At 56.9% G+C, this 26,972-nt stretch overlaps 2 protein-coding genes across 2 annotated transcripts; both read left to right on the plus strand.

Annotated features, from left to right (window-relative positions):
- Positions 1 to 901: 901 nt before the first annotated feature.
- BESB_061260 (uncharacterized protein) lies at positions 902 to 19,113 on the plus strand (the record flags this gene model as incomplete). The annotated part of the gene is made up of 29 exons (XM_029364540.1): positions 902 to 1,111; positions 1,577 to 1,723; positions 2,193 to 2,352; positions 2,743 to 3,035; positions 3,359 to 3,476; positions 3,885 to 4,207; positions 4,463 to 4,507; positions 4,815 to 4,862; positions 5,215 to 5,401; positions 5,875 to 5,936; positions 6,525 to 6,564; positions 6,875 to 6,922; positions 7,326 to 7,484; positions 8,089 to 8,133; positions 8,643 to 9,305; positions 9,677 to 9,925; positions 10,462 to 10,620; positions 11,288 to 11,347; positions 11,877 to 11,894; positions 12,435 to 12,476; positions 12,841 to 12,879; positions 13,410 to 13,448; positions 13,973 to 14,014; positions 14,368 to 14,412; positions 14,734 to 14,784; positions 15,096 to 15,152; positions 15,650 to 15,703; positions 16,770 to 16,859; positions 17,129 to 19,113. The coding sequence occupies 29 exons, from the start codon at positions 902 to 904 to the stop codon at positions 19,111 to 19,113; spliced, it is 5,478 nt and encodes a 1,825-aa protein (XP_029219248.1).
- Positions 19,114 to 21,477: 2,364 nt separating this feature from the next.
- BESB_061270 (uncharacterized protein) lies at positions 21,478 to 26,012 on the plus strand (the record flags this gene model as incomplete). Its single annotated transcript, XM_029364541.1, has 4 exons — positions 21,478 to 23,688; positions 24,326 to 24,569; positions 24,866 to 25,255; positions 25,459 to 26,012. 4 exons carry the CDS (start codon positions 21,478 to 21,480, stop codon positions 26,010 to 26,012), a joined length of 3,399 nt encoding a protein of 1,132 aa, XP_029219249.1.
- Positions 26,013 to 26,972: the final 960 nt, after the last annotated feature.

Below are 26,972 nucleotides of genomic sequence, written 5' to 3' on the forward strand. Positions count from 1 at the left end.
CACCGAGCAGCTCACGGCAAAAACTCTATCTTCTCAGAGGCAGCGACGATCTGGGAGCAGAAGTCAAACCCAGCCACCAGCCAGGAAAAATGGTCAGCAAGGTCGAGCACTGTGCCACGCCGTCTGCGTCACACAGTGAGCGGATTTTGGCCCCCGCGCTCCCGTCAAAACGCAGTGGCGTGCGGCCGCCTCGTCGTGCTGAGTCAACCGAAGCGCCGGGTTGCCTAGTCTCAGCGGGAGCCCGGGCAGTGTCGCGGAGTAGGACAGGAGGAGGCAATGGAGAAGTACACTTGGCGTTCCTTTCTGCCGAGTTTGGGGAGGGCTTTGATTCTCTGCCTCCCTTGGCCATCAGACTGAGGGATGGTGGCACTGAGCCGCCGATTTCATTTTTCGGCTCGCGGTGCATGACAGCGCAACGGCGTGTCTTCGTTCGTACAGCGTGCGGAAGGCCCTCGGCGACACGAAATTTTCCCTCGACCGAGCAAGTCTTTGGTGGAATCTCGGTTTGTTCTTACTCTTGAATGTCTTTTCTACCCTGCCTTTCCGCGTTGTTTTCCTGAGCTCTTTTTCGTCTTTGCTGACTAAAAGTGCTTTTTGCTCTTCAGCTGGGGTTGTGTATGCAAGACAACCGGTCCGCCAACCATGTTGAGTCAGAAAAAACGCCGTGACGCAGGTGTCCGCCCATTGACAAGCAGTTCTTGCATCTGTTTGATAGCAGTATTTTTTTCCACTTCTCGCTCCCTGCCACCTCCACCGCTAAACAGGGCGCGAACTGTTTCCCGTCTTCGTCCTGGCGCGAATGCTCGCCGGCGCGGCATGAAGCCGCCAGTCGCGGCCCCATCGGATTTCCGGGGGAAGCCTCGCGTTTTTCTAGGCTGTCCAGCGCTATAGAGTACTTAATATGCACACCATGAGGAGACCGGACCGCTTTTTTGCGAGGGTCCTCCTCGTATTTATTCCCCTAGCCCTGATCATGTCCACGGAGGGGTGGGTATCCGTGAGCCTCGCGGAAGCCGCACATACCTCGCCAGCGAGTGGGGGGGTGCGGGCTCGGCGAGCTCAACGGAGAATCAAACAGAGTGCAGACGCCGTCACCGCTTCTGATCTTGGGGTAAGCTCGTTTCCGCGATAAGCCTAGGAGAACGGATATTGATGTGATTCTCGCAGGGCAGACGATCGAGGTCAGTGGTTTGGCCTGCGACTAAATTCTAGGGGCCCTTCCGACGGAATCACACCACGGAGCACTGGAACACTGCAGGCGTTCGCCCCTTCTCGCCGATTCTGCACTGTATTCTAGAAGAAGAAAGGGCTCACGCCATGGGTTCCCGAGCACGAACCTGCGGCAGAACAGCTCTGTGCTGCAACCCCTGTCCTTTACCCCTGATATGCTCGTCAGAGTCACTGCGGCACAGGATTGGTCTTGTGGACCCGATAAGGAGTACTCTTACCTTGTTTATGGAACAAACACAACTGGACTGGCTGTCGCTACCTCGACACTTACACTTTCTCGCGGGAACCGGGGCTTCGCGCGCGTTAACGGACTTGTCTCTATCTGCGATTTTGTCTTGCGATACAGAACGAGCTGATGGAGGTTGTTGCAGAGGAGGCGGGCAAGCCCGTCGAAGAAATTATCCCTCCTGAGGGGCAAAAAGGTTTTATCGCGGAGATGGGTGTCGCAGCAGGGATTCAGATCACCTTTACTCCAAGCGATATCGTTCGCCTGGTCGGTCTTACGGTTCGATGTCCTTTATATCAAGGACTGAGGGTCTGGATTTGTCTTTTCTCGCGCTCTCTCCAGTTATAAAAATACCACCTTCTATGCTCCCCAACAAGCGTCCTGAACGGTGCTTCTTGATTACTCGTTGCAATCATACCGTCCTTTTCGTGTCGGGTGCTTCTACCTCTGCTGCTTCTGTTCCACCCAGACAGAGCATCTTTCCGAGACGTCTGGTTCGCTATCTCATCCACAGTATCAGTTAGTTTCGTGTCATGCTGAGTATTCGTAGCCTACGATTTAGATATCCTTAATCGATAAGCGCTGTGACGTTTCGGCTCGTTCTTTCGCTTCCCGTCAAGCCTGCAGCCTTCGAGCAACTCCTGCTGTCTCAGTAAACACATTGACGATGCCGTATTTCCCTTTTTTGTTGGGATGAGTTGTGGTGTGAGGTGATTGCCCCTGCCGCTTGCCGCAGTTTGGCGCCTCTCTTCTGCGGCGACTCATCGCTCTCACGGACTACTGGAAGCTGACGGAGCTGCCGGCTTTCGACCGCGTGCTCATTTCCAGGATTCCGCCGGGCGGCGCGCATCAGGGGGCCCCGTCCGCGTGCGTTTCCGTGACCGGCTTTGATTCATGTATGCTCACACGAGGCTGCGGCCGCCGACCCGCGACGCGGTGTAGCTCTCCACAGAGAGCAGTGGTACAACGCGGAGAGTTCTGTGGAGTCTTGTAAAAGGGAGAGGCTTTGCCGCCACCAGAAGAGACAGCGTGGAGCCCCTGGCTCATCATGTCTGCTTTGATTTCTTCGCCTTGCACAATGCGTTAGGTGTGGATGCAGGATGCCTGAATACATGTCTCCGCGTCCACGGCTCTCACCTCTCCGCGGCTCCGTGCTGCCGTGCTGCTTTGCCGGTAGCGCTCTGCGCTTGTTGCGTGTGAGGAGGAATTATGTCTCCTGTTTGCATCCAAGTGCCGCTGACTCTTAGTCTGCGGTCGTTGGACTGTCTGTGTGTGTTGCGCCTCAGCCGAAGCGACGGCGCCGATCATTTTTGCGAACGGGCTCGAGTTCGTGCAGATGCTATTCATGGTCATGTCCACGATGCACCAGGCGTCGTCGCTGACTGACACCAAAGCGCTTCTCTCCTTTGTGCCGCTGCTGCGCACCTGGCGAATGGTCGCACAGCTGTCGATGCTCTACTACACTTTCCTCGCGGTGCCAATAGGCGCCGCGATCCGCATGCTTGAGGAGAAGATTCTGCCGTCGCGCTCGGGCGACGCGCACGACGAAGCGCAAAACAGGCTGTCCGAGCTCAAAAAGGTAACCCAGCTGGTTCCGCAGCTCTTCGCGCGGCAGACAGCAGACCCCCGAGACTTGATCAGTCTCAACTGTCTTCATACGCTTGCAACATTGTCCGACGTGTCACGTCTGAAGTGTATATCCACGGGGCGTGCACGCCTCTGAACAGGAAGGGAGGAAGACGAAGCGGCAAAGCGGCCGTTATCGATTTCCCTACAATGAGCCAACGCGTGATTCGCCACAGAGTTGAAAGGCGTGAAAGAATTGGCGCAGACCTCGGGAACGAGGTGCAGGCGAGGGCGGGCTCCACGTTTCGGTTCTTGCTTGATGCGTGAACGTTTCAGATCCACACAGTTGTGAGTGGGATGCTGCCATCGGGAGTCAAGGCCAAAGATCTTACCATTCAGCTCGACACGACAGACGCCCTCGACAAGGCTATCGCGGACGCCTGCGTTGAGTCTGGTGAGCAGGATACCATTTTCGTGTCTAGTGCTTCACCGGAGCCCATCGGCAGAAGAACCCAGCTCCGCCTACAGCTTGCGGGGCCTCAGTGACACATAAAAGAAACCGTCATATAAAGTCGATTGCACTACGCATCAGTGCTTGCGTGGTCATATCGAGTATATATGTATACATACATTTATACGACGCCGTTGCCTACCGCGTTTTTTCATTATCGTGGCTCACTGCCTTTGCCAAGCACTGCGGCGTCTAGCATCCGCGGTCCTTCCGGACTCTGCACAGTCACGCAGATGCCCCATGGCGCGTGCGCGTTCGGATGAGGCGTCACTCTCCGTAACAATCTCCGCGCACGCTTTCTGCCGCTTTCCATCTCGTGAGCCTGCGATGATTCCACGCCGATGTCTGCAGAGATTCCGCTTGTTCGATACGGAAAGGGGAGCGCGTTCCTGAAGAATGCGCTCGCGAATCGCTCCTCGTTCTTTCAACAGCTGCACCGCGGCGGGCCCCACGCGAACGACGTCGTCGGCGAGCTCGTGCATCACGCAGTTACCAAGTTTTTTGAGGCTCACGGGCACTCTCTGAGCGTCGCAGAACTCATGAAGCCCGACTTCTGGGCAAACGAGGAGGAGGCGGCGGCCATGCTCGACGAAATCCTTCAAATGACAAACCGCGAAGTGCAGGCGGCGTTTAAGCTCATTCAGAGCCGCCTCGAGGGTCAGGTCTCCCCCCAGGTGAGCGACAGTCGACACGCCCTCCGCAGCGCACTATGCCTACACACGCATGTGTATACGTATAATCATACATGCACCTATATATTTGTATATATAGGTAGATACAGATGCGTTTGTGTAAACGCGTGCGTCTGCATTCTTGGAGCTGGAGGAGGAAGGTGATGATTTGAGCGAGGCCCGTGTGGGCGCGAGGTGCTTCTCCGTGTGGGGATTACAAAACCCTGTTCGCGCATGTGCCTTGAACTGTGTCTGCAGGAGCTGCTCGGCGACTTGACGCAAGAGTATGAGACGTCGGAGAAAGTGAGGAAAAGAGGCTGCAGCGGGGTTCGGGTGACTGATTATGGTTATAGGTGAAGCGCGCGTCTTGCGTGTGTGTGCCTCGACGCTCGTCGACCGTTGCAGTGCGTGTCGCTGGCAGGCGAGGCTTTGGAGAACTAGTCGGCGACAGAGGTGAAGCAGGGAGAGTTGCATTCGGTTGCTGAGGTTCGATATAGCTCCCGCAGACCCACTTCAGCCTGCGGTCGTCCTAGAGACACCCGTGTTACCTGCACTCGGGACCTGCCTCACTGACGCGTGTCTGTCGCTCCCTCTCGCGCTCGGCTCGCAGGCGGTGAAACAGCTCAGCAGCGTCTTCGTGAATCGCATCAAAGAAGCGGTAAGCTCAGCGCTAGTGGACTGAACTCCTCATAGCATGGCATACGCGGCCGGCGCCTACACACGTCGTGCGACGGTTCCTACGTGGCTCTGTCGCCGCGACATGTGTCACAGCGAGGGTTGTGGTCCGAGCGAACCCCCTCCGTGGCGCCAATTTTCGCAGGTTGCGCACTACTGTATATGCAGAAATGCGCATTTTTCGCAGAGTGCACGCTTCGGCATACCCATCCGCGTGTTTGTGCGCGGTCGATGTGAAGATGGCGCGCGCCTATTGAGACATTCGTCTGCCTGCATCTGCGTATTGCAGGGGCAATACGATCTGCGCCAATGGCTTGGCTTGCTTTTTCTCGCAGGAAGCGGCGATTGCCAAATTTGTCGAGCGCGAGAACGCGGCCGGTCTTTGCCAACTCGTGCGGAACGCAGACACCGAAGCGCACCCGTGGATTTCGCAGTTGATTTACATGCATGCGGAGCTGAGGCAATTTTGCAAAAAGAGCCCGAAGTTCTGCCAGGAGCTCCTGGAATGCCTCGAAGCTGAGCGTGAGTGGTCCGGGGTGGGGGTGTCGCAGGAGCACTGTGAATCTGCCATACAGCGTAAACAAGACGCTGCATGAGCTAGCTGACAGGACCAATTCCAACACCCGAGGCTGGACCGTCTGCATAGACACTTAAATTCTTCAGATCACTCCTGATGCGCTGCGGAGGCACTGCCTAGCGAAGCCTTGGCGCGTCCCGGGCCGTGTTCGCTGGCGCCAGAAAGGAATGCTAATCTTTTTTGCGGCAAGTGGCGTTCTGCGGGAAGGGTGGCTCGACCCTGCAATCTGCAGAGAGCAAGGGCAATGAGGGTTTTGAGTAGATTTCAGTCCGTGGTTGTACGTTGCATGATGGTCTTGCGCACAAAGGCTGCACGGAAGTGGATTCGAACCCGAATTGCTTCCCTCGTCCCGATCGCCAAAAGAGGCGAACGACGCAATGTCGAGCGGCTGTAACAATGGCTCTGCTGTTTCCTGCAGCGCCGTCCTTTCCGGGAGCGATGACGACATTTGAATTTATTCCTGTGCTCAAGTCTATAACGGTGAGAGACATCAGGGGAACCTGTCGTGACAATGAGTTGCCTCTCCTATTGCCATTCATAGATTCGTATGTTCATGCATGTGTGGGTAGGGGCTTCAGTCCGGGCTCCACCTCTCGCCTTCCGCCTTTCAAGGAAGGCACCGCGCTTTGCGACGAGATACGTCCAGATCTCTTTTGGTTTACCAAGTCTGCAGAATGCTATGAGGCCTACTTAGCGTGTCCTGAGAGGGTGGATTCCCTGACTATCTGAGAGTTCTCGGGGCCTGACCGCCTGACAATTGGCGTGGCCGTCGTCCACTCTCCTAAGAGTGTTGCGTGACGCGCCGTCCGGCAGAAGGTTGACTCTCGTTTGGGGGGTCCTTCAGCCTCCTTGTGGCGCCGTCCCGCTCCGCTAGTTCACGGATCCTTGCTCTTACGTGCTGCAAGTGTCACCGGGCGCCTTTTGTCCGGAGATCTGCCACCCAAGTTCTTTTTCGGTTTCGCGTCTCTCTGCCTGCCAGCATGCCGACGTGGGACGTGCAGCTCGAGAAGATGCAAAACATGTGCGGTGTTTACACGTTTTTTCCTCTCTGTCCTGTCGGTTCTTCAGGATGCCTCGATGGAGGGCGGCGCGCGCGTTTTCGCCCACTGTATGTGCCCCTAGCGACAGCACGCTCCGCTGGGAAAGGATGGGGTCGTTGAGTCGATAGCGAGAGAGCGCATGTTGCTTCTCTGTCATGTGCAAAAGGCGTTTCAGGCAGTTCAGACACCATGGGACTGCGAGTCGCAGTAGAAAACCAGGTGTGCAGCAAGGACGCCTGACCGGCGTGCGTTTCTGCCTAGATGTGCAGAAGCACTGTCTACGTGGTCACTAGAATCGATTATATGTAAATGGAATCAGTAAGACAGAGAGGCAAAACGACACCTGTGGGATGCGCGTGTGGGGTGGGTTTTCTTCAGCGCTCTCGTCCGAGCTGAAGGAGGAGGCTCAGCAAATTGAACACATCGGTGAGCCAGACGTTGCCAATTCCGATTTCTCTCCGCGCTGAGACCCCGCGCGCAGTTTTTGCTGCAGTGGCTGGGGGCCGCCAGACACTACCCGGGCGAGTGCGCGTAGCTGCGTTTGCTGTTCCGCAAACAAATATACAGTATCGCAGGTTGACACACAGCGTGTATCAGCTACGATTTACATGCGTAGTCCCAACTATGCATTTATACCTATATATACACATGTAAAAAGTAGACGTAAATTGAGGCGCATGCATAGAGGGGCAGGTGACGCAGTGAGGAGCTTAGAGTCTTGGCAGTGCGGTCTGGAAGACTCCACAATGACGGTGGACTGTTCCTATCCCGTCCAGCGGAAGAAGGGAGGCCTCTGCGTTGTTGCGCGTTTATCTTTATGCAGAGCAAGAACACGCGGAAACTATGGAGGAGGAGGCGAAGGAAGGCACAGCAGAGGAGAAAGCGGAGGATGGCGAGTCGCAGCCGGCTGCCTCGTCTCGTCCCCCGGCTCATCAGCCTGAGAGGGAAGACGAAGCAGACGCACCAGCGCCTGTTAGGTCCCGTGCAGGTGCGGCACCAAAACGCAGTGCCACTTTGGAATGCCTTATGTGCGTTTGTACATGTTTCATGTTCATGGATACAGCGTATCTACTCACGCTGGCATGCATCTCGCTGCGAAGGTTTCTCGCATGTCGATGTCGCGAACTAAAAGTGGTAGGCTGCGCCTGTCCATTCAGCCTGAGGGTCCAACTCCGCACTTGTGTACCTCTTTACTTCCATTTGTAGATGTGCGCGTGTGTGCATGACCAGGAAGCCGGCTGGCAGCCCGCAGACTGTGTCGGATGGACGCGCGGTCTGAAAGGAGCTTGATTCGTGCTTGTCCTCTCTCGCTGCAGGAGCCTCCTCTTCGGCACGCACCGCGCCGCCCTTTGAGGAAAATGCTCACGACGACGGCGCGAAGGACAGCCACGACGCGAAGGGCGGCGACGGGGAAGCGGCTCACAGCGTGGCGCTGCCGAGTTTGCGCGCCTCTGATGTGGGCGAGGAGGAAGCAGGTGGCGACGATTCGCCTCAGGCCTCCGCTGCTGAACAAGCGCACTGGGATGACGTTGTCGCGGCGGGGACTGCGCTGGAGAAGAAAATGGAAACCGAAGAACAGCTGCATACGCCAGAACTGTCCAGCGACCAGAAGGCCTTCCTCGCCGACGCTGGAAACTGTACGTCCGTCCTGCCTCGATGCGGACTTACGAAAGGGAATGAGCCGCCGCGCACTGGCATTTTAGGCATGGAAATTGGGTGGCGCCTGAGCACAGCTTGTCTCATCCGCATGTTGACGAGTACGGCTCTTGGATTCCAGGGTGGATGGGTTTTACGACGTTTCTAGTTGTATAAATATATATGTATATGCATAAATGTGTGTATGTGTGTATAGATCCACCATTATATGTCCACTCAGCTGTCAACGCATATTTGATGCAGCACTATGGTCACAGAAGCGATGCCCTAGTGCGAGTACGCGTGAAACTGCTTATACATGCTCCTTGCGTTATTAAAGCGTTCCAGATGAGCAAACTGGATAGGTGACTTTCCTGCAGACTGTTGTTGCGCAGTTCCGGACTCGAATTCGGTTCCTCGAGGCGGCCCTGCTCCGGTGTTACCGAGTTCCAGGCCATCTTGAGGTCACACTCATCCTCTCGAATTCTGTGTTTTCCTGTCTCCGCCACAGTTCGGGCCTCACTCCGTCTCGCCAGCCAGGCCATGGTCCGCATGCTGCTGCAGACGTTTCGCTATTTCGCGGCGTCGCGAGACCTGAGCGCCGGGGCGTTGGCGAGGCTCGCCACGGACTGCGCGGTTCTTGAGGAAGGCGCGGAAGTTATGCAAGAAATTGAAGAGGCGGCGGCGCGCTTGCCTTCGGGCGGCGATCACGCAGGCCCGCCTAAGGCGGACGCATCCGGTCCTTCGTCATTTCTGGTCGAGAAGCAGGCTGCGGTGCCTTTGCGAGACGAGGCCTCGCAGTCCGCCCCCGCTTCCCGGTTTCAATCCTCTTTCTTCGAGGGTCTGCGGCCGTTCAGGTCCTCGCTCTTCTCCGCGTTCTCGCGCGGGCTGCCGTCATTCGCGGCCTCCACAGGTTTCCTGCAAACCTGGGCGCCTGCCCCTTCGCGCGCCGCCGCTCCGGCGTCTCTGGCGGCCTCAGCGCCAGCGGCTACGCTTCCAGCGGCCGCGTTCCTCGAGGCAGCAACTGCTGTGGGCAAACGCAGATCGCGGAAGCGTAGAGGCAAGTTTAGGCGGAAGAGAAAATCGAAGAAGAAAGCGAAGAAACGCAGGCCGTCGCATGGAGACCTTGCAGGCGCCGCTGCGCTGCACGACGCCTTCCGCTACAACAGAGCCGGTACGAAAACCACAATCACACGGGTTTGTGGAGTGTGGGAGCCTTCAGAGTTTTGGGTTTGTGTTCGCGCTCTCAGCACCAACAGGAGATAGGTCTATATCATCCGTTATGTATCATTGCCGAACTCTCCGAAAAAGAGAGGCATTCTCACACAGCTGTTGGCTTACCGTACCGAATATTTATTCACTCGCGCAAGTACGACATGTCAGTGACATAGGCGTGGACGGGGGATTCTTGCGAGTGAATGCTACAGTGCCGAGAGTTCACTGCCCAGTAGAGCGGGAGAGTGCCTGAGCGGCACCGGTGTGGACGCATCTGTCCTGAACAGCGGTGTGATATGGCGCGAGAGTACGCGTGTTTGGATGCTTCAGCGGCGTGTTTCGCCGTTGCTCTGGACGCCGGAAAACTGTTTAAGAACCAAGGCTGGAGCAAGATCGAGTCCGACGAACAATCCACCGCGGCCCTCGTTGGGTCTGCGCAGCGCATGCAGTCATCTTGGAAAAATAGAATCTTTTCCGCCAACGCTGGTGCTCGCACGCGCATCGCGATCCTGAACCCCCTCGGCATCGCGGCTTTCAGCCCCAGCGCCTTCATCAAACTCCGGGAACACGTCCTTTCTTGTGAGTGGCTGGCCTGCCTCGAGAGTTGCGGAACGGAAGCAACGTGAAAGCTTGAGGTCCCGTAATCGAAGCGATAATGCGCATATATATATATATATGCGTACGTTTTCATGCACATGTATATATATATATATATATATATATCGGTATGCAAGAACGCATCTGTATGGACACCTGTATATATATATATATATATATATATATATATATATATATATATATATATATATATAGTTGCATATGTGTGTGTAGGCATGCCCAGGCTGAGGGAGCAGATGGGGCAGTCTTTTGAGCGATGCTTTCTTCAGAGCCTCGTGACTTCTGGATCCCTCTGTGGTGTCGATTTTCATCCCGTAACTCAATCCAGCGCGCACTCACATTTTCCAAAGACTAAGCGAGGCTCCTCCCCCCCGACCGTGCATGCAAATATATATGCTCTTCCTTTTCTACTTCTCTTCACGTGTACATGCAGTCTCGCGTAGGCTGTAGTCTCTGTGTGGTCACTGATTTCTTGTTCGTTCGCGCGTGTCTTTTAGGGTTCACTGTGGAAGTCAAGTTCCTCTTCAAGCGATGCAGCACTCTGGCGGGCGCGCCGGCGCACGTTCCGCCCTCGCACGTTGCAGAGTCTCTTTCCGACTTCGGTTTCTCTGACACCGCCATCACTTTGCTTCAACGCCTCTTTGATGAAACTTGCGGTAAGCGAGCTCCTGATTCGCGTTCTCAAGAGGCTGCGCCCAGATTCCTTCACGCTTGAGTTGTGGCTTGAATGCTCACGCTGACCGAAACCTTGCTCGCGGGCTAGCTCACACAGACGTTGCGGGTGGATCATCGCGAAAACGAAAGATGCGACTGATGCAAAGATATGACGTGTATGTGGTGTATGCGCCATGTGGAGACACCGTAGTGCACGCAAGCAACGAAGAGGAGTCGCCTCAGAAGAAACATAAAGAGGAAGGAGTGCAGCCGCCTCTGGAGAGTCTGTCGTGAGTCGTAGCCTAGGGCCAGTCAGGTTATATCTGTGCGAGGATGACTCATCGAGACTGTGACATCGAACCTGCATGGAAAAGCGATCTTCTTCCCTGTGTGTCTCTCTCTGCTCTCGTCAGCTGGAATCCAGCAAGCGTGTGGTAAGCGACACAGGCTGAGGCTGTAGTGTACGCGAATCCGGCTTTCTTTACTGCGGGCATGCACATGTTAGGGCAATCTAGAAGCGCGAGAGTGTTTACGATTTGGCGCGACAAAACATTCCCACGTTGTCAGTGCATCTGACTGGCGTGCGCGTGAGGGGTTTGTGACGGAACTTCCGCACGTTCGAATGCTGCGGGATTTCCTTGGTGCCTCCTGTCTCTGCTGTGTGTGCAGCTTTCATAACCGACCGAAAGGATCTTGCGTCCCTGCTTGTGCCCTTCGCCTTGACTGAGAGTAAGTCCATGCATGCGACAATGTTTCGAGGCCCACGCATCGCATCTGGCCGCGAAGGAGCTGTGGCGCAGTCAGAAATTCCCACTTCTGTTTTTGCTCATCGATAGGCTAACGATGGAGGGATGGAGAGGCGTGCGCCTGCAAGCGCTTGCCCTGTCCCTTGGCTCCCTCCACTTCCGTTACTGTGTTCATGCGTAGTAGAGTTGGCACATAATGGAAGGCATATGCGCATATATATATATATATATATAAGTATATATATATATATATATATATATGTTGGCGAGCCAGGGCTGAATGAGGAAAAGTTTCGTGTATTTACCCAGTGAGAGAGCGTACCGGACATTTACTTGCGCGAGTGCCGTACAAAGGCAGAGCGTAGTTGAAACATCACGCAGAAACCCGGTGGGCGTCGCTGTAAGGCAATGAATGCCCACCTGAAGCACGAGATTCCTCCTGCACAAGCGTCAGAGGCTAGTGCGGCGCGTATTGACTCGTCTCCCATTCCGCATTTCTTTTCTGCGTGCAGAGGCCGAACACATTCCAGGTAGGCGAGAGCGCCAAGTACCTCGCAACGGCTCGTAGATTCGATGGAAACCCTGCTCGGGTCTGCACCTGAGAGCAGCCACGGGATCTACAGCGCCGCACGTGAGCAAATCGAGTAGAGATTCGAGACAGTCTTGCGCCAGGGGCAGAGTCAAAACACCAGGCGGTCGCAGAACAAATGTACTCGTTATCGGTCTGTCAACTGCGTTTCTGGATATCGTCTTGCTTCGTCTTCCTCTGTCTGCAGAGGATCCAAAAACTGCCGCCGCACGTAAGTACTGCCCAAACAAGCGCATGCACATTTAGATTCAGACGTAGCTATGCTTATATATATATATATGTATATATTTATATGCATGTATATGTGTAACAGCGTCCACATTTAGATATACATATATATAAATACACATGTGCATGTGGTTATGGCACCGCTCCGTCTTTTTGCCTCGAGAGAAACGGAAATGCAACTTTACGCCAGATTTCGTCGCGCGTCTCGCGTCAGATTTCCCTCTCTCGGGTTTGTCTCCCTCTGTGTTCTCAGACAGCGCCACGCTTGACCCCTTGCTAACGGGCTTCCTACGCTGTGAGTCCGGCTCGCGCATGTTAATCCTGCGGCCTCGCGAAAGAGCGAAAAGGAGCTGGACGAAGCAGAGAGGGGGGAGGCGCTTCCGCGATAAGGCACAGACCGCAGATCCGAATTCGCGGCTCACTGGGGAGCATGGTTGAGACTACCCCTCACGAGAGTTTTCATGGTAGCCGGCGCCGCACAAGAGGTGCGAAGCGTTAGACCGCAGGAGGAAACTGATAGTTTGACATCTGAACAGCTGCACGTTGGTCTCGGGACACACGCGAAACGCACTGCGGATCGCCTGCTCGTGAAGACAGCTCGTTTTTAGCCTCCCTCGACGCTTCTTTTTTCTCCGCATCCTGTGTTGTCTGCGATTCAGTGATCGCTCGAAACCATCTTGGCTTGACGTTCGAAAAGCGTAAGTACTCTTGCACGCCTCGATATCTACGTCTTCAAAACACCCCTGCGAGTTGCGCCGTGCCTGCGTTCACGTTGCCATCCCGCGAGGCCGAAGCTTACCGGGGTCACTTCTCGTTCGCCGCGAGTAGGCTGTAGTCCTGCGTGTCTCTCTGTTGCGCGTGTTCACTTTGTGCTCATCTCACGCGCCTGAGTCGATTGGCCTGCGTGTCTCGGATCTGTTCGATTTCCTCACTTCCTAAGATTCCTCTGTTCGCAATTGCGTTCGCGACTTCCCGTCCTTAGTTCCTGCCAGGATGCTGGATTGAAGAATTCACCAGTACCAACTATATGTATATATATTATTTGCTTGTTAGATGTAAATATAAGTACGCGATACTTCAATATTTAAGTATTACAGTTCCCTCCCGTGTGGCGTTTGTTCAGTCGGTTTCTGAGTGTTGGTTGGCCTTCTCGCCCGTCTGCTGGGGGCCTTCGCTGCTGCGACAGTGTTTTTCCCTGCGGCTGTTTCGTGTGTTGTGTGTGTTTCAGCATTCAACAGCGCAATCGAAGCAGCGAAAGCCGTGCAGTGTAGGCCGATTCAGGATGCGAAAACTGAGGCGGACGCTGAGAAAATGACGGAGCTCGCGGAACGGCCCAGAGCGCGGATATCCAGACGCGCGGCTGCGTACAGACACCGAGATGCGCTCATCTGCAGGCGCTTGTTTCCGGATTTATTCCATTAGTGAAACAACTATTTATGCTTCGTGGTTGTAAACGCACTCTGACCGAGGCGAGACGTCCATCCGCGAATGTGCGGTATGCTCAGTTAGTGCTAAAGTAGGCGTCACAGAACAGAGGGAACAGAGAGTCTGACTTGTCTGCAAGGTCCTGTTGTGGCTCTGCGTTTCTCTGGATACAGCGACAGGGCACGCGTCAAAGGAGCTCACTAAGGCGTTAACGGAAGGTGAGCCTCCTCAACGTTTTGCTTTTCACTCCTGTCGCGCCGTTTCCGCGTCAGAGTCTGCTTCACACGATTCTTTCCTCCGAGCCGAGCGCGAGGGGTTCGCACCTCAAGGAAGCGTGCCTCTGATTGTCTGGTTTTCTTCTTTCAGCTCTAGGGAGGCGAAAGTATGAGGTGGCGAAGCTCGTCACAGGTAAGGTTTTTGGCATGATCCGCGTGTGCAGCCTGCGGCGCCTTTTCGGGGGGCGTACCGTTCAGACGCGCCTCATGCATGTGCAGAGGCGGCTGCCCTCGCAAGGTTTCTTCTTTCCCCACGCTGAAGCGTTGATTCTCTGCTTTGATCAGCCGTCCCTTGGAAACAGAATGCTCAGCGGTAGCAACGGCGGCTCGCACAACACTGGAAGGGGCAAGATGCTCAATGAGATTCAATCGAACCCGTGGTATCCGCTTTTCCAGCGTAACGTTGCCGCTCTTTCCTCAGGCCATGTGTCAGAAGACGTTATGTGTGGCTGTCTCACGTGGATTTTTGTGTCTTTCTTGCTCCAGCTTTAGGTCTCTCGACTCCCGTTTCGCATATCAAGAAATCGTTCGGTAGGCTACGCGAGGGTTCTTGTTTGTCTTTGCTCGTTGTCGACTGGGATGTGTGAATATGTCCTTCCGATGTGTCTTTGCGAAGCTCAGATTCGTTTTTTCGTCTGCATGTCTCGATTCACATCGTATCGGCCGGTCCAACAGCCCGTGTGTCTGCGCACTGATTGGGTCATCCACCACAGGAACTAAACCGAATCTTTCACACTTACAGAGGAAGATGATACGTCCTTTGACTCAGATGCATGTGGTGCGGCGGGTGTATCACCCACGTTTGCGGGACTTCTTCCATTCCCCCGCTGTGTCTTTCGTCCGTCTCTGTAGATGAACGAGGACTCCGCGTGTGGATGGCGCGCCTGGAGGCGGCGAATGAACGTGAGTCGCCCGTGGTTACTAGTAGATCTCCACGTGTCGTCGTAGTCTGCATTGCTTTCCTTACTAGCTTTAGCGGAACGGCCTTCTGCAAGCCCTGCTTTTATCCGGCGTTCGCTCAGATCTTTCCCTCAGGCCTAAGGCAGCGAGTTCATGCACTCTTTCGCAAGGCGACAGGAGCGAGGCGCCGGGCTCTATCTTGACAGGGAAGATAGTGCGCGGAAGTTTGTTTTTTCGATGAAGGAAGCTTCGGCACTGCGTGCCCTGGCTTGCAGATGGATGTCTGTGTTCGGGCCTGCTGTGATGTGTTTCAGAGCTCATGACAGGCAACGCCAAGCAGAAGAAGCTTCTCACGTCTCGAATCGACACGAGTGCGTCCCAGCCACACGAGCCCCGATTTGTTTTTGCAGCTGTTGCGTTCCTCTGTCAGTCTCTGAGTTTTTGTCTCACCTCTGAGAGGGCGGCACCGGACAACTTCCAGCGGTAGCAGCTGTGCCAGGTGTGTAGCTGCGTTTGCAAAGACAACCGCTGGAGGCCGCCACGGCGCAGGAAGAGCGCCGCGCCAGTCCGGTTGCCTGGCCACGAGTCGTAGACCAACGCCAAGAGGCTGTCTCCTGACAGCCTGCGTCAGTGTTTGTCTGAGCCATCTTGCGTGCGTTGTCGCGCGTTTTCCGTGCATATGCTTCGATTATTCGCGTTTCGTAACGCTGCTGTGCCATGGACACGTCTCCACAGTGGTAGCAGGAACAGCGTCTGCAAGGCGTTGAGTTCGTTTCTGTTTGATTCTCCTGCGCGTTCTATCACCGCATGCTTAAGCCTGTCAAGCGCTGATTGAGCGTGCTCGTCTGCTGTCTCTGTGTCTCTTCAGTCAAAGGCCGCCTCAGCGTCCTCGAGTGCCTGATCGAGCGCAACTCGCTGCTGCGTAAGTCTCTTGCCTTACTCAGCTAAACGCGTCCTATCCCTGTGGGAAGTCCACTCTAGATATAAAGACCTATGGCCGCATGTGGCAGCACTCCCTGCTTGCTGTCTCCGTGCATGCATGCGCGTGTAATTATTTGTGTGTCGAGGTGCATGTACGAGGGATGGGCTTGAGGCAGCGTGTTGTGTTCCGAGGCGTGGGAGGCCATGCAGCTGAAACGGCGCAGCGGAAAGTTCGGAGACACACTGCGGCCAGCGTGCGTCAACCGGCATGGCTCAGTGCGGTTTGCCTCTCTGAGTTCTTCGTGCGTAGAAGTGCTCCTCGGCGGAGGCTGTGCGTTGGCAAAAGCTCCTCTCAGAGTTGTTGTTGGCGCTGTCGTCGAACTTCTGATGCTGGTGTGGGCATCGCGACGCCTTTTCGAGCGCGTAGCAATGCACCACCGAGGCCTTTATTCCCATGTCTCTCTAGGGTTTGTGCGTTGAGGTTGCTTGCGTTCTCCCTGCGTCTGTGCCTGCGGAGGCGAGTTTCATCACCGCGTCCACGAACCGCCCGCGTAAGTCAAAAATCAAGGAGCGAGAGAACCGAACCTTTTCTCGCACGGCGAGACATTGTTGCAATCGTACACAGCACCCTGCAGTGAGAACTTTTGTAGGTGGACGGGTTCGCCACAGCAGTCGCGCAGCGTATCGCACCAGGAGTCCGATGAGATTCGTTTTCTTTTCATGGGAAGAGATCCACACGCGCAGGATGTAGCCAAGACCAGCGAAACAGGATCACTGCTAGAGGGGATTAGTGTTAAGGATAGAGGTTTGATAGCTCTTGTAGTTTCACACATGTGGATTCTGCTCATGAATTTTCACCCTGTACCGACTATCGGGTGTAGGCAGGTACGGTGTGCTTCTATTATAGAGGATATTTAGCAAAATATGCGCTACACCGCCAGCGCTATACGCCTCTCCATCTCTGGAACATGCACTGCTTCCCTCGAGACAACGAGCCCGCATGCGCGGGCAGCGCGCCCAAGGCTGAAACCAACGCGTTCACGTGTGTTCATTCCTGCGAATCTCAGGGCCGCCTGCGTTGTCCGCTTGCCCTGCTGATGCCGGGATCCTCGCGAAAGGCACAGATCTCGAGAAGACGTATCAAGAGTGCCTGGCGCGTACGTCACCACGCCATGCCATCTGGCGTCTCTGTGTTGACGCTAACTGTCTGATAGTCGTATGTAATGCCAGCGCCCGTAGCTCTCTAGCTTGTCGAGAAATCGACGGCGACTCCTTTGGTGTCTAGTGCGCGAAAGCGAAGGGTAGCCACGTGTCCTTGTTGCTTTGCACTGGCTGTCCGCTGCTCTCTGCCGTTTCCCCCTGCGTCTCTGAGTGTGCACTGCGTCCTCAGCGTTCTTCTCCCCTGCGGGTTTCGCCCTCTTTTCAGGCGACCATTCAGCCCCGGTCAAGCAGAAGCGGAAGAGGCGCAAGAAGGGGGAGCCGGCAGTTGGGCCCTCTGACGCGGACACGCAGTCTGCGGCGGCCCCTGAGAGCGCCGCAGGACACGCCGATGAGTCGGCAGTTTCCTCAGATGCCTCGGAAGCCGCAGCAAACCGTCCCTCGGTCCACCATGCGCCGCATGGCGCCGCGGAGCACGGAGCTGGGCCCGCTCACAGCGGCGCCGGCCTGCATGCACCCGCCTCCGAGTCGGACGAGTTCCGCGAGGTCTCATCGCAGGCGCACGGTTTAGGCGCTCGCCACGGTCGCGCTGGTGCCCACCCTGGCCCCAAGGCGGCCGCCGACCCCCGCGGAGACCCCGCGGGGTCTCACGGCCACGCCGCGGCTGCTGAGGCGCATCGGCCGGAAGGCTCCGCTGAGCACCATGCAGCTGAGAGTCCCGCGAAATCGCACACTCCTGACGCCGGAGGCGCAGGTCACCACGAGGCCGCCGAAGGCCACCAGACAGCGGCTCACGCGCTTGCAGGTGCGCCTGGCAAGGACGCGCAGGCGACCGCAGAGCCCGAGGGCTCGGAGACGCATGGCGCCACAGCCGCCAGCCACGCGGCCCATGACGACCACCGTAGAAAGTCGAAAAAACACAGGAGGAAAAAGTCGGGTGGCACCAAGACGGGGCATCAAGAGGGAAGCGCCGAGAGCCACGGAGCCCAGAAGGCTCATCACAAGGAGGCCGCCGGCCCCCGCGGAGACCCCGCGGGGTCTCACGGCCACGCTGCGGCTGCTGAGGCGCATCGGCCGGAAGGCTCCGCTGAGCACCATGCAGCTGAGAGTCCCGCGAAATCGCACACTCCTGACGCCGGAGGCGCAGGTCACCACGAGGCCGCCGAAGGCCACCAGACAGCGGCTCACGCGCTTGCAGGTGCGCCTGGCAAGGACGCGCAGGCGACCGCAGAGCCCGAGGGCTCGGAGACGCATGGCGCCACAGCCGCCAGCCACGCGGCCCATGACGACCACCGTAGAAAGTCGAAAAAACACAGGAGGAAAAAGTCGGGTGGCACCAAGACGGGGCATCAAGAGGGAAGCGCCGAGAGCCACGGAGCCCAGAAGGCTCATCACAAGGAGGCCGCCGGCCCCCGCGGAGACCCCGCGGGGTCTCACGGCCACGCTGCGGCTGCTGAGGCGCATCGGCCGGAAGGCTCCGCTGAGCACCATGCAGCTGAGAGTCCCGCGAAATCGCACACTCCTGACGCCGGAGGCGCAGGTCACCACGAGGCCGCCGAAGGCCACCAGACAGCGGCTCACGCGCTTGCAGGTGCGCCTGGCAAGGACGCGCAGGCGACCGCAGAGCCCGAGGGCTCGGAGACGCATGGCGCCACAGCCGCCAGCCACGCGGCCCATGACGACCACCGTAGAAAGTCGAAAAAACACAGGAGGAAAAAGTCGGGTGGCACCAAGACGGGGCATCACGAGGGAAGCGCCGAGAGCCACGGAGCCCAGAAGGCTCATCACAAGGAGGCGCACGAACATTCTGCTCACTCAGGAGGGCTTCCAGAGAGCTCCGAGACGCATGGAGATGCCTCAGCCTCTTATCACGACGGTCATGCTGAAAAGCATGGGAGTCACGAGGGCCACCACAAGGGATCCCGTTTCGCTCATCGCGAGCCGGCGGCTCATGACCACCCAGAGGGCGACGCAGAAGCGAAACGGAAGGCCGAGATCATTGAGGCCAGAAAAAAGCGGAAAGAGGCAAAGAAGGAGAGGAAACGCCTGGCTGCGGAGCGGAAGGCCGCCATGCAGCACCAGTCGAAACCGCGAGGACTGTCCAAGAAGCAAAAAAAGCGACACGCAAAGAAAGAGACGAAAGCGGAGCACGCCACCTCAAAAGCAGCCTATGCCCTTCAGCTCTCTCAAAGTCGGCACGACGGACTCGAGCACAAAACCTGGGAGCGAGAAATCGAATCCCATGTTGCGTGAAAGGAGATGTCCCTGGCATGTGTGTAGTGTCCACGAGAAAGCCCGTGTCGAAGACCGGTCTGCGTGGTCTTGTTTGTCGTTTTGGCGAGCCCGGGTTTCGTAAGTCGGTTCATGGACCGCTCAGGCGTCGCCCGGCCTTGTCCGTGTGAGCAGGGGAACGTTTCTCCAGTTCGTTTATAGGCGGTCCTGCAACTCACTTTGTCAACAGTGCTTTCACCATATCAAGCCAGTGTGACGCGGGTCTGGGGCTATCGCGACGACTCCGATTCGGTTTGAAGGTTGCGTGCGATATGCGCGAGCAGTGTCCGGGGTTCCACGCAGAGCCGCTATGCAGGTCTACATGAGTCGGCTCACGCAGATCCACGAACGCATAGTTACATAAATCTTCGTGCTTCCCTGCATGTCGTGGACGGCAATGTCCTGTCCATGTGCAGCCAGCAGTTTTTTCCTCGTATCAATTTCGGGCAGGTCCGCCCCCATGCTTGCCGCTAAGGCGTAGGCGGAGCAACGGGGGACGGACGGTATTGCTCTGTGGCAGGGTGCGTGGCGATGGAAACGAATCCAGCTGTTTCGAATTGGTTTTTCCTGATCAAACGTTTTCGGTCCTTCGCAGTCGGTGTTGCTCCGAATCCGTCATCGCTGCGTGCCGAAGGTAGCCAGTGCGCCTGCCCTCGCGGCAGTGCTTATCGCCGGGACTCTCCGCAGACTCCCTCTTATAACATGCTGCTCATAAAACGATTTTTCAGAGGGGTTCAGCGTATAGAAAGCATGCACCCACTCTAGCGCGCCCCGTAGTGAAAACATGGGAGGGTGGCAGCCCAGGTTATTTTGACAAGCACCTCACGAACCACGGAAGCATTTACAGTTGCCTGGGAGCTTCATGCACAGCTTCCTCCACAAGAGCAAGGGAAGGAAGGCATCCGCCTGAATGAGCGTTACATTCCCGGAGTGCCCTACGCCGCGACGCGATGTGACGATCGGGAGGAGCTTTCCATGGAAGGAATCCGAACTCTAATAGCAGAGAACACACTATAATGTTCCGCGTAGGAAAGCGAGGGGGGGGCGATGGGAGCTGCGTTCGTGTCTTGTCTTTGTTTGGTTCACGCCGAGAACAAGTAAGTCTAAGAGCACTAATGGGAGTGCCTCACTCGGAGGTCCACTGGGAGACTGACCGGTTTTCAGCGAGTTCTTTGCTAATGGACACAGGCGGTGGAGCGACCCGTGTGTTGTGTGTCGCCAGTGAGACAGCGCTTCTCAGCGTTGTTACGGTCGTCCGAATCCCCGCCGCGGCCGGACGCTGATGTGCCTACGCAGACTTGGTTGTGCTGCAAGTTGATATTTGAGAAAACTACCGTTCGGGCCGAGCAACGAGTGATTGTCCGCGCGCGCAGGTGCTGCCGGTCTCGCGTCCGGTGGGCGCCGGAGTCTGCGTGGTTCCCCCCAGCTCGCCGCTCTGGTCACTCGATACCTTTTGATAGGCCGAAAATGTTTGTACCAACGAGTTCCGCGCGCCAGAGGACTTTGTTGTCCACGATCACGCACGAAACACCACTCGCCAAGATTCGCGAGTTTCCCAGCGCCCGTGGACTGCACCCTCACGCAGGCGCCCGGCTCCAACGGAAGGCCGTACTCGGGCTGGCGCTAGACCCTTGCGTCCGGCGTCGAGGGTGTGGGCTTCCTGGGTGAGTGAGGGCAGTTTGGTGACCCTCTCATAGGAGCTTGCTTTGTCCGTTGCCGACAAAAAGGTGACACGAATGTGCTCCGAATCAGTTTCGAATGCAGGCGGGGGGCGGAAACGGAGGCAGTCCGGTATGGAGCGGATCGGTGATCGGTCGGGGCTCTTCGTCCGTCGTGCATGCAGCCGAAGGCAGGTGCCGGGAAGCCAGCGAGACAGCATCTCAGATCCATTTTTGTATAGAAGGTGTTCTGGCGAGAAACCTCGCTCAAGCTCCTGTCCAGAGGCGGCGCCCCGACTCTTTTCAAGCAAACGCAGGAGGCGAACGCCTTTTCCCGATTGCTCGCCGTGTGTCTCGTCTCCTCTCTGGATACACAGGTCAACACCCGATAGACGTCTTCGCCGTCCATCAAGCGTAGAGGGAGTCACTGAAATGAGGTGTGTTGCGACAGAGCCTTTTCGGGGAAGATTGTTGGCGGATCAAGTCTCGCGTTGCGTCCGGGGAGGCAGCTTCTGCGGCGGCAAGACGCATTTTGCCTCGTTTGTCCAGTGACCAGGCAAGGCCGACCACCGTCGGCAAAAACGTCCCCGTGCTTCTTTATCCCTGCGACGACCATTTCCCACAGTACCCGGTGTCGATTTACGGCTATGTTTGCCAGACAGCTAGCCTCCTTTGCGACTAGCCCAGTATGGCATGTCGATCCCCACGCGGACATACGCTTCTTCATGTGCCTGGCTGGCTCTTGATCTCCTCCGTGCTGTTTTGCGGCGTACTTCTCTGTGCATTTTGGACGCTGAAAGACTGCTACTCCATATGTTCTCTCGTGTCTGCCGCGTCGCCGTTTCCGCGGCTCTACAAGGTGCGTCTGGGCTCGATGTCAGGACAGCCTCAGCCGCGAGAGGTGGAGCGCCGCTCTCGCGCGGACGGTGCGTCTTCAGCTTTTGCGCGAGCGCCTCTCCTCGCGGAGGCGGAGGAACTCTCGTGGCAGTACTTGGCTGAGGGAGGCGTTCACGTTGTGTTTCGCTACGCGGGCAAAGATCCGCGGCTCCAGGGCAAAGTTCTCAAGCTCCGCAAGCGGCCGCATGCAGTCCGCTGGCAGCTCATCGAGGAATTCTGTCGGCTCGTGGAAGATCTGTGTCGGAACGCCGACGAACCCATGGAACGGGCTGATGCCGCACCCGGCGCGGCCGCAGTACGCCAGATTCAACTTGACACCCAACGCCAAAGGTCACCTCAAGGAACGCACGGGTCGCCTCCTTGGTCTCGTCTGTGCTGTGTTTTTCCATCTCCACCCTCGTGTTCAGAGTCGTCCTCGTTCTTCCCGCGCGGCGCCGCCACCGGAGCCTCGCGCGCGTCCTTCACGCGGCTCCCTGCGTCGCTCGTGCCCTGTTGCCGCGCACCACGTCTCTACGGGTTGATTGCTTCGCGCTTTCTTGCGCCGCAGTCTCTCGCGCTCCTGCCCCCTCGCGTCGCGCAGACGCTGCTCGCTTCCTCGCGGAGACTGTTCAAAGCGGAACCGAGCTCAGGCATGGCGTCGCCGTCGCCAGGACGCGGCGACAACGTAAGCTCGGAGCGCCAGGCCGCACCGGAGAAGCAAGGCGAGTCGCGCGCGCGGAGACCGAGCCTAGGGGCGCTCGGCCGTGAGGAGCGAGGCGCAGGAGGTGAAGGCCAGAACGGACAGTCTCCTGAGCCGGGTGAGCCACCCAAAGCGCGTGCGCCCAAGTCTGAAGTTGAGAGCGAGTCTGAGACACGCGACGACGGCGATGAGCTCGTGCCGTGCGTGTTGGAAGAAGATTTTGTAACGGTGCCCCCCCCTATGCTGACGGCATGCGGCGCTTCTCCATTCGAAGCTCGAAACGCACCAAAGAGCCTGGAAAGCAAGCGGGAGGGCGAAACCAGCACAGCAGAACGCAAGCTCTGTACGCTGTCGCTTGCCAACATCCAGAGGCACGCGGCGTCAGAGATGCCGCACGGAGAGCATGAACTGACGCCGCGTTCCGTGCACGTACCGCCGTCGAGCTTCCTATACTTCAGCGTCGAGTTGAAACCCAAATGTGGCCTCTTCGAAGACAACCAGTCATTGGAGAGCTCGTCCGACGATGACAGCGTATTTGAAGCGTCACACAGCACCCATCGGCACTTTTCCGAGTCGCACAAGGGCGGCCAGAAGAGAGCCCAGACGGGGTCGCATCGCAGCCGCCCCGCTTCGCCTCACCGTCCGGAATCGCCGGACGCATCGTCGTCTTCCTTCGCGGCCTCTTCTCATTCTCCGTGCGAGAGGGCCGCGAGGAGAAAGGAACAGAGGAAATTGGCGCTCCCTAGCCGGTTCACCATGCAACAGTTTTTCAAGCTCTCGCGCGGGCTTGTGCCTGCCTGCTCGAAGTTCGATCCGCCACGCCTGTTCAGGTGCACGTACGCCGCGTTTCGCGAAGAAATCGGGCATCTGGCGGCAGCGCCCCAGAACAACTTTGCTGCGTTTCTCAACGGACGCGCCGTTTCGCCGGCGCTCTTTGGCCATAGACCTCTTCGCGTGTACTTTCCTCAGGCAGACGAGGCGCCCGATGAGAGGAAGACAAAGGACCAGAGGGGCGGGGCTGGAGGGCAGACACAGAAATTGGAAGAGACTGGAGTCCACGGGAGACGGGCTGAAAGTGCGACAGATGGACACACTGGTGAAGGCGCGGAACCCCTGAGGGCACTGGACGCCCGCGACCTTCTCGCGTCTGTCTGGGAAGATGGGCGAGATTTATTTGAAACGATTTTGCTTCTTCAAGCCTTCGCGTCTTCCCAACAGAGCGTGGCTCTCTCACTCTCGACAGAACTGAAGAGGGTGACGGCGCACCTGCATGAGTCTCTGAGAGAGCGGTTTCTTTTGTCGTCGGTTGATACGTATTGCGAAGTAAGCATGCCTCATCAAAAGGCAACAAACGCGAAACTGGAGTTTTCGCGTCTCCTTCTGGAGTGCCCTTCCACGCGCAGAGTGCGCGTTTTTTCATCTTACGAGGAAATCATGCTCCGATGTGCGCAGACGAAAACAGCCATGCAAAAGACAGATCAATATCTTCTTTGATGCAGTCGCCTGCATATATATTTTAAAAGCATATTCCATCGACGGCGGTGCCAGTCGCGCTCGAGAGCTGCGTCTAGACGAGTATATATCATATATATATATATATGGAGATGTATTTGTATCCGTATATATCCGAGAGCTTCAGAGGAATTGGATGTATTCTATCTGCATACATAAGCTTTGTGTCGCGCTGATTCCTCGGCAGCGTCTAGCCCTCAGCGTGCAACCAGACATACACTTATATGCCCGCGAACGTTCTATGCGCACATTTCGTGAGTAGGGGGTCCTGTCTGATGAAGCTCTACAGCGTGTGTCTGTGACTCTCGTCTCTGTGTCCCCTCTCGTGATGTTGGTGCTCTTGACGCGCCACAGTGGCTTCTCGGGAAACTCAGACGCCGCGACTGTCGCGCTGTCGTGTCGCTGCTCTTCACCGCTTGTCATTTCTGAGGTGTGTGTGCGTTTTCAGGCAGTTGCACGGGGTCTCGAGTTGCTCCTCGAGTCTGGTTCCGCGCCAGAGCCGCCAGACGCTTCCCCAGCTCCGTCCGCGTGGCGCTCTTTCGGCGACGGCGTTTCGTCGTCCTCCTCTCATCCGTCAATCACTCTTGCCTCTGCACGCGCAGCGGCGTGCCCGCCCGGCCTGCTCGAGCGCATTTCCCGGTTTGCCTCTGCTTCGGAGGCCGCGCAGGAGCTCCAGCGCGCTAACGTAACAGGTGCGGTTCGCACGCGTGGCGGTACCGATACACAGGAAGATACACGGGAGGGATAGATTCGACAAATGCAGATGGATCAGTAGTCGCATAAGTTCTTTGCTTCTTCGGAGTGTGCGCGCTCCGTGCTGTTTTTTTGTCCGTCACACGTGCGGCAACCGTGTGTATTGCTTCGCGCATGTGTATTATTGAGCGCCCGTGCGTCGCCCGCTGCGACTGGGCTCGTCGCAGCCTGCGCATCGCGATTGCTTGCCGCTGTCCGTAAATTCCAGTTTTCTCTAGCGTAGTTTTCCGTTCAGAAGGGCGTCGCCTTCTAGCTCTGCTTCAAGATTTTGCTGACGGGGCTGCGGCCGCCGAGCTGTCCGAGGTCCCCGCGCGCCCTTTCGGTCCTCTGAAAGAAGAGAGCAAGCCCGAAGGGGAAGGCCGTTCCTCTGCCGCGCTTCATCACTCCGGAGATGCACGGCACGCGTCGTCCTGTTCAAGCGAACAGACCATAGAAGCGAGTTTTCTTTGGTTGACGCGTTATCTGGTCGGCCGAGCGTTCATGGATGCAAGCATCATGACAAACATTCTGGTCGTAGGGAGGGCAGGTGAGTTTATCGGACTCCACAGCAGGCCCGCAGACGAATCGACGGCGACGGCTCGGGGAGAGGCGGAGAACAACACGCACGACGCCGCCGAGAAAGCAGGTATACCTGTCAAGCTGTCGCAGGTCTCTGTCTCGCCCTACTTCACCTTCCCCCACCCCCCCCCCCCACCCCCCCACCCCCCCCGTACCCTTCCGTGTTTCTAGGTGCGCTGAAATTACAGGTGACTCTTTTTTCCCCTCGGTATTATTTCCCCTCATTCAGGGAAGCAGGCTGCAGGTGATGTACACTGTACGTCTTCTCAGGCCAGTCGGCGGCGGAGAAGATTCTCTTCTCGGATTCCCACGGTTCCCTCTCTCTGCATCGATTCCGGCGCCTGGCGCGAGTGCCGTTCCGACAGCACCCGCGCGACTTCTCCGCTCCCTCGCCGGTTGCTCCGTGGCCTCTTTTTCCTACGGTTGGGGGCGAGACCCCGGAGAGGCTTTTCTCTAGTACAGACGAGCGAGGAGACAGCTCGTTGAGCAATTCAGCGCGGGAGAGAGGTGAAGTTCATCCTGAACGCATGAAGAAGGCCGCAGGCCCGCAGTGCGAAGGAGAAGCGGTAAAGGGAAAACGGGCGGAACGGCCAAGCGGAGCTGGGCTCACAGAACAACAGAGGAGCTCGGGTCAGGCGGTGTTCCAGGATGCTTCACAGGCGTTGCCTGCCGCGGCGCAGCAGACGGCACAGAGAGCTGCAGGCGCTGCAAAGAAGGAAAGAATCTCGCCGATGGGGAACGATAATGCCCGGTCGCCAACAGTCTGCTACCGGCTTTCGCTTGTTGACGTTGATTTCAAGTCCGATTCACGTATCGCAGCGTAAGGCGCAACCGTATCCGCTAGATATGCATGTCTTACCGCCACACGATACGTCGATGATTTATGTAGACCTCGTTCTATGGAACGCTGAGCCGCTCGCATGGGTTTGACGAAAGCGCTGGCAAAAAAAGCGTGCGCGTTGGGGCGCGCACGCAGAACGAACTGTCAAGAAGGACCTGAGAGTTCCTTCTTATCCATGTATATATATATATATATATGCATTCTTATAGATTAATGGATGCATGCGCGTATCGAGATCCATAGACGTGTATCTGTACGTAGTGATAGCACGCATGATCCACTTTTTTTTCTCCCGTCTTCGCACGCCACAGACTTCATTCTGCGTTTGGGGTTCACGCCCAATTCGCCTGCGACGCATTACTCTCGCGTTTTCATGTCTGCTCTGTAACCAGTTTGCGATCTCTCCTCTTCGGGATCTCTTCTTGTCCGGTGGGTCGCCGCTGTCCGCATCGTTTCCTTATGTCTAGCCCCTTGCGCCGTCGCGTCAGGTGTTAGGCCACAATTTAGTGATTTGGAGGGCGTCCGGAACCTGTTTTGCTACTCATATGCCATAGGTTCCTGATTTCAGTCTCCCAGAAGCTGCAGCGCCGCCGTTCGCGCCTTCCGAAGAGCTGCTTCCGTGCTCGTTTGCGTCTCTTCTCAGGTGGCTCGAGGACTTTCAACTTATCACACACGCTTACTTCGCGGCGAACGCAGGCCGCTGGAGTGAGAACTAAAACCTGCTGCATCTGCGTGACGAAGGTGCAGTAGACGCGCTGATTTGAATCGCAGACGTACTCTGTCTGAACTGCTCGTGATTTCAAGCTCGGAGCGGCGTCCGTGAGCTCATCAGCTGGGTGAGACTTATTTCTACTCTTTAGTGGGAGTACGGAAGACTGTAGATCGCACGTCTGTCCTTTCCTTCGTTTTGCTGTGGCGCCAGCTTGCTCAGACGCAAAGAGTT

Source organism: Besnoitia besnoiti, chromosome V (assembly GCF_002563875.1).
Source record: "Besnoitia besnoiti strain Bb-Ger1 chromosome V, whole genome shotgun sequence".
Taxonomy (NCBI): Eukaryota; Apicomplexa; class Conoidasida; order Eucoccidiorida; family Sarcocystidae; genus Besnoitia; species Besnoitia besnoiti.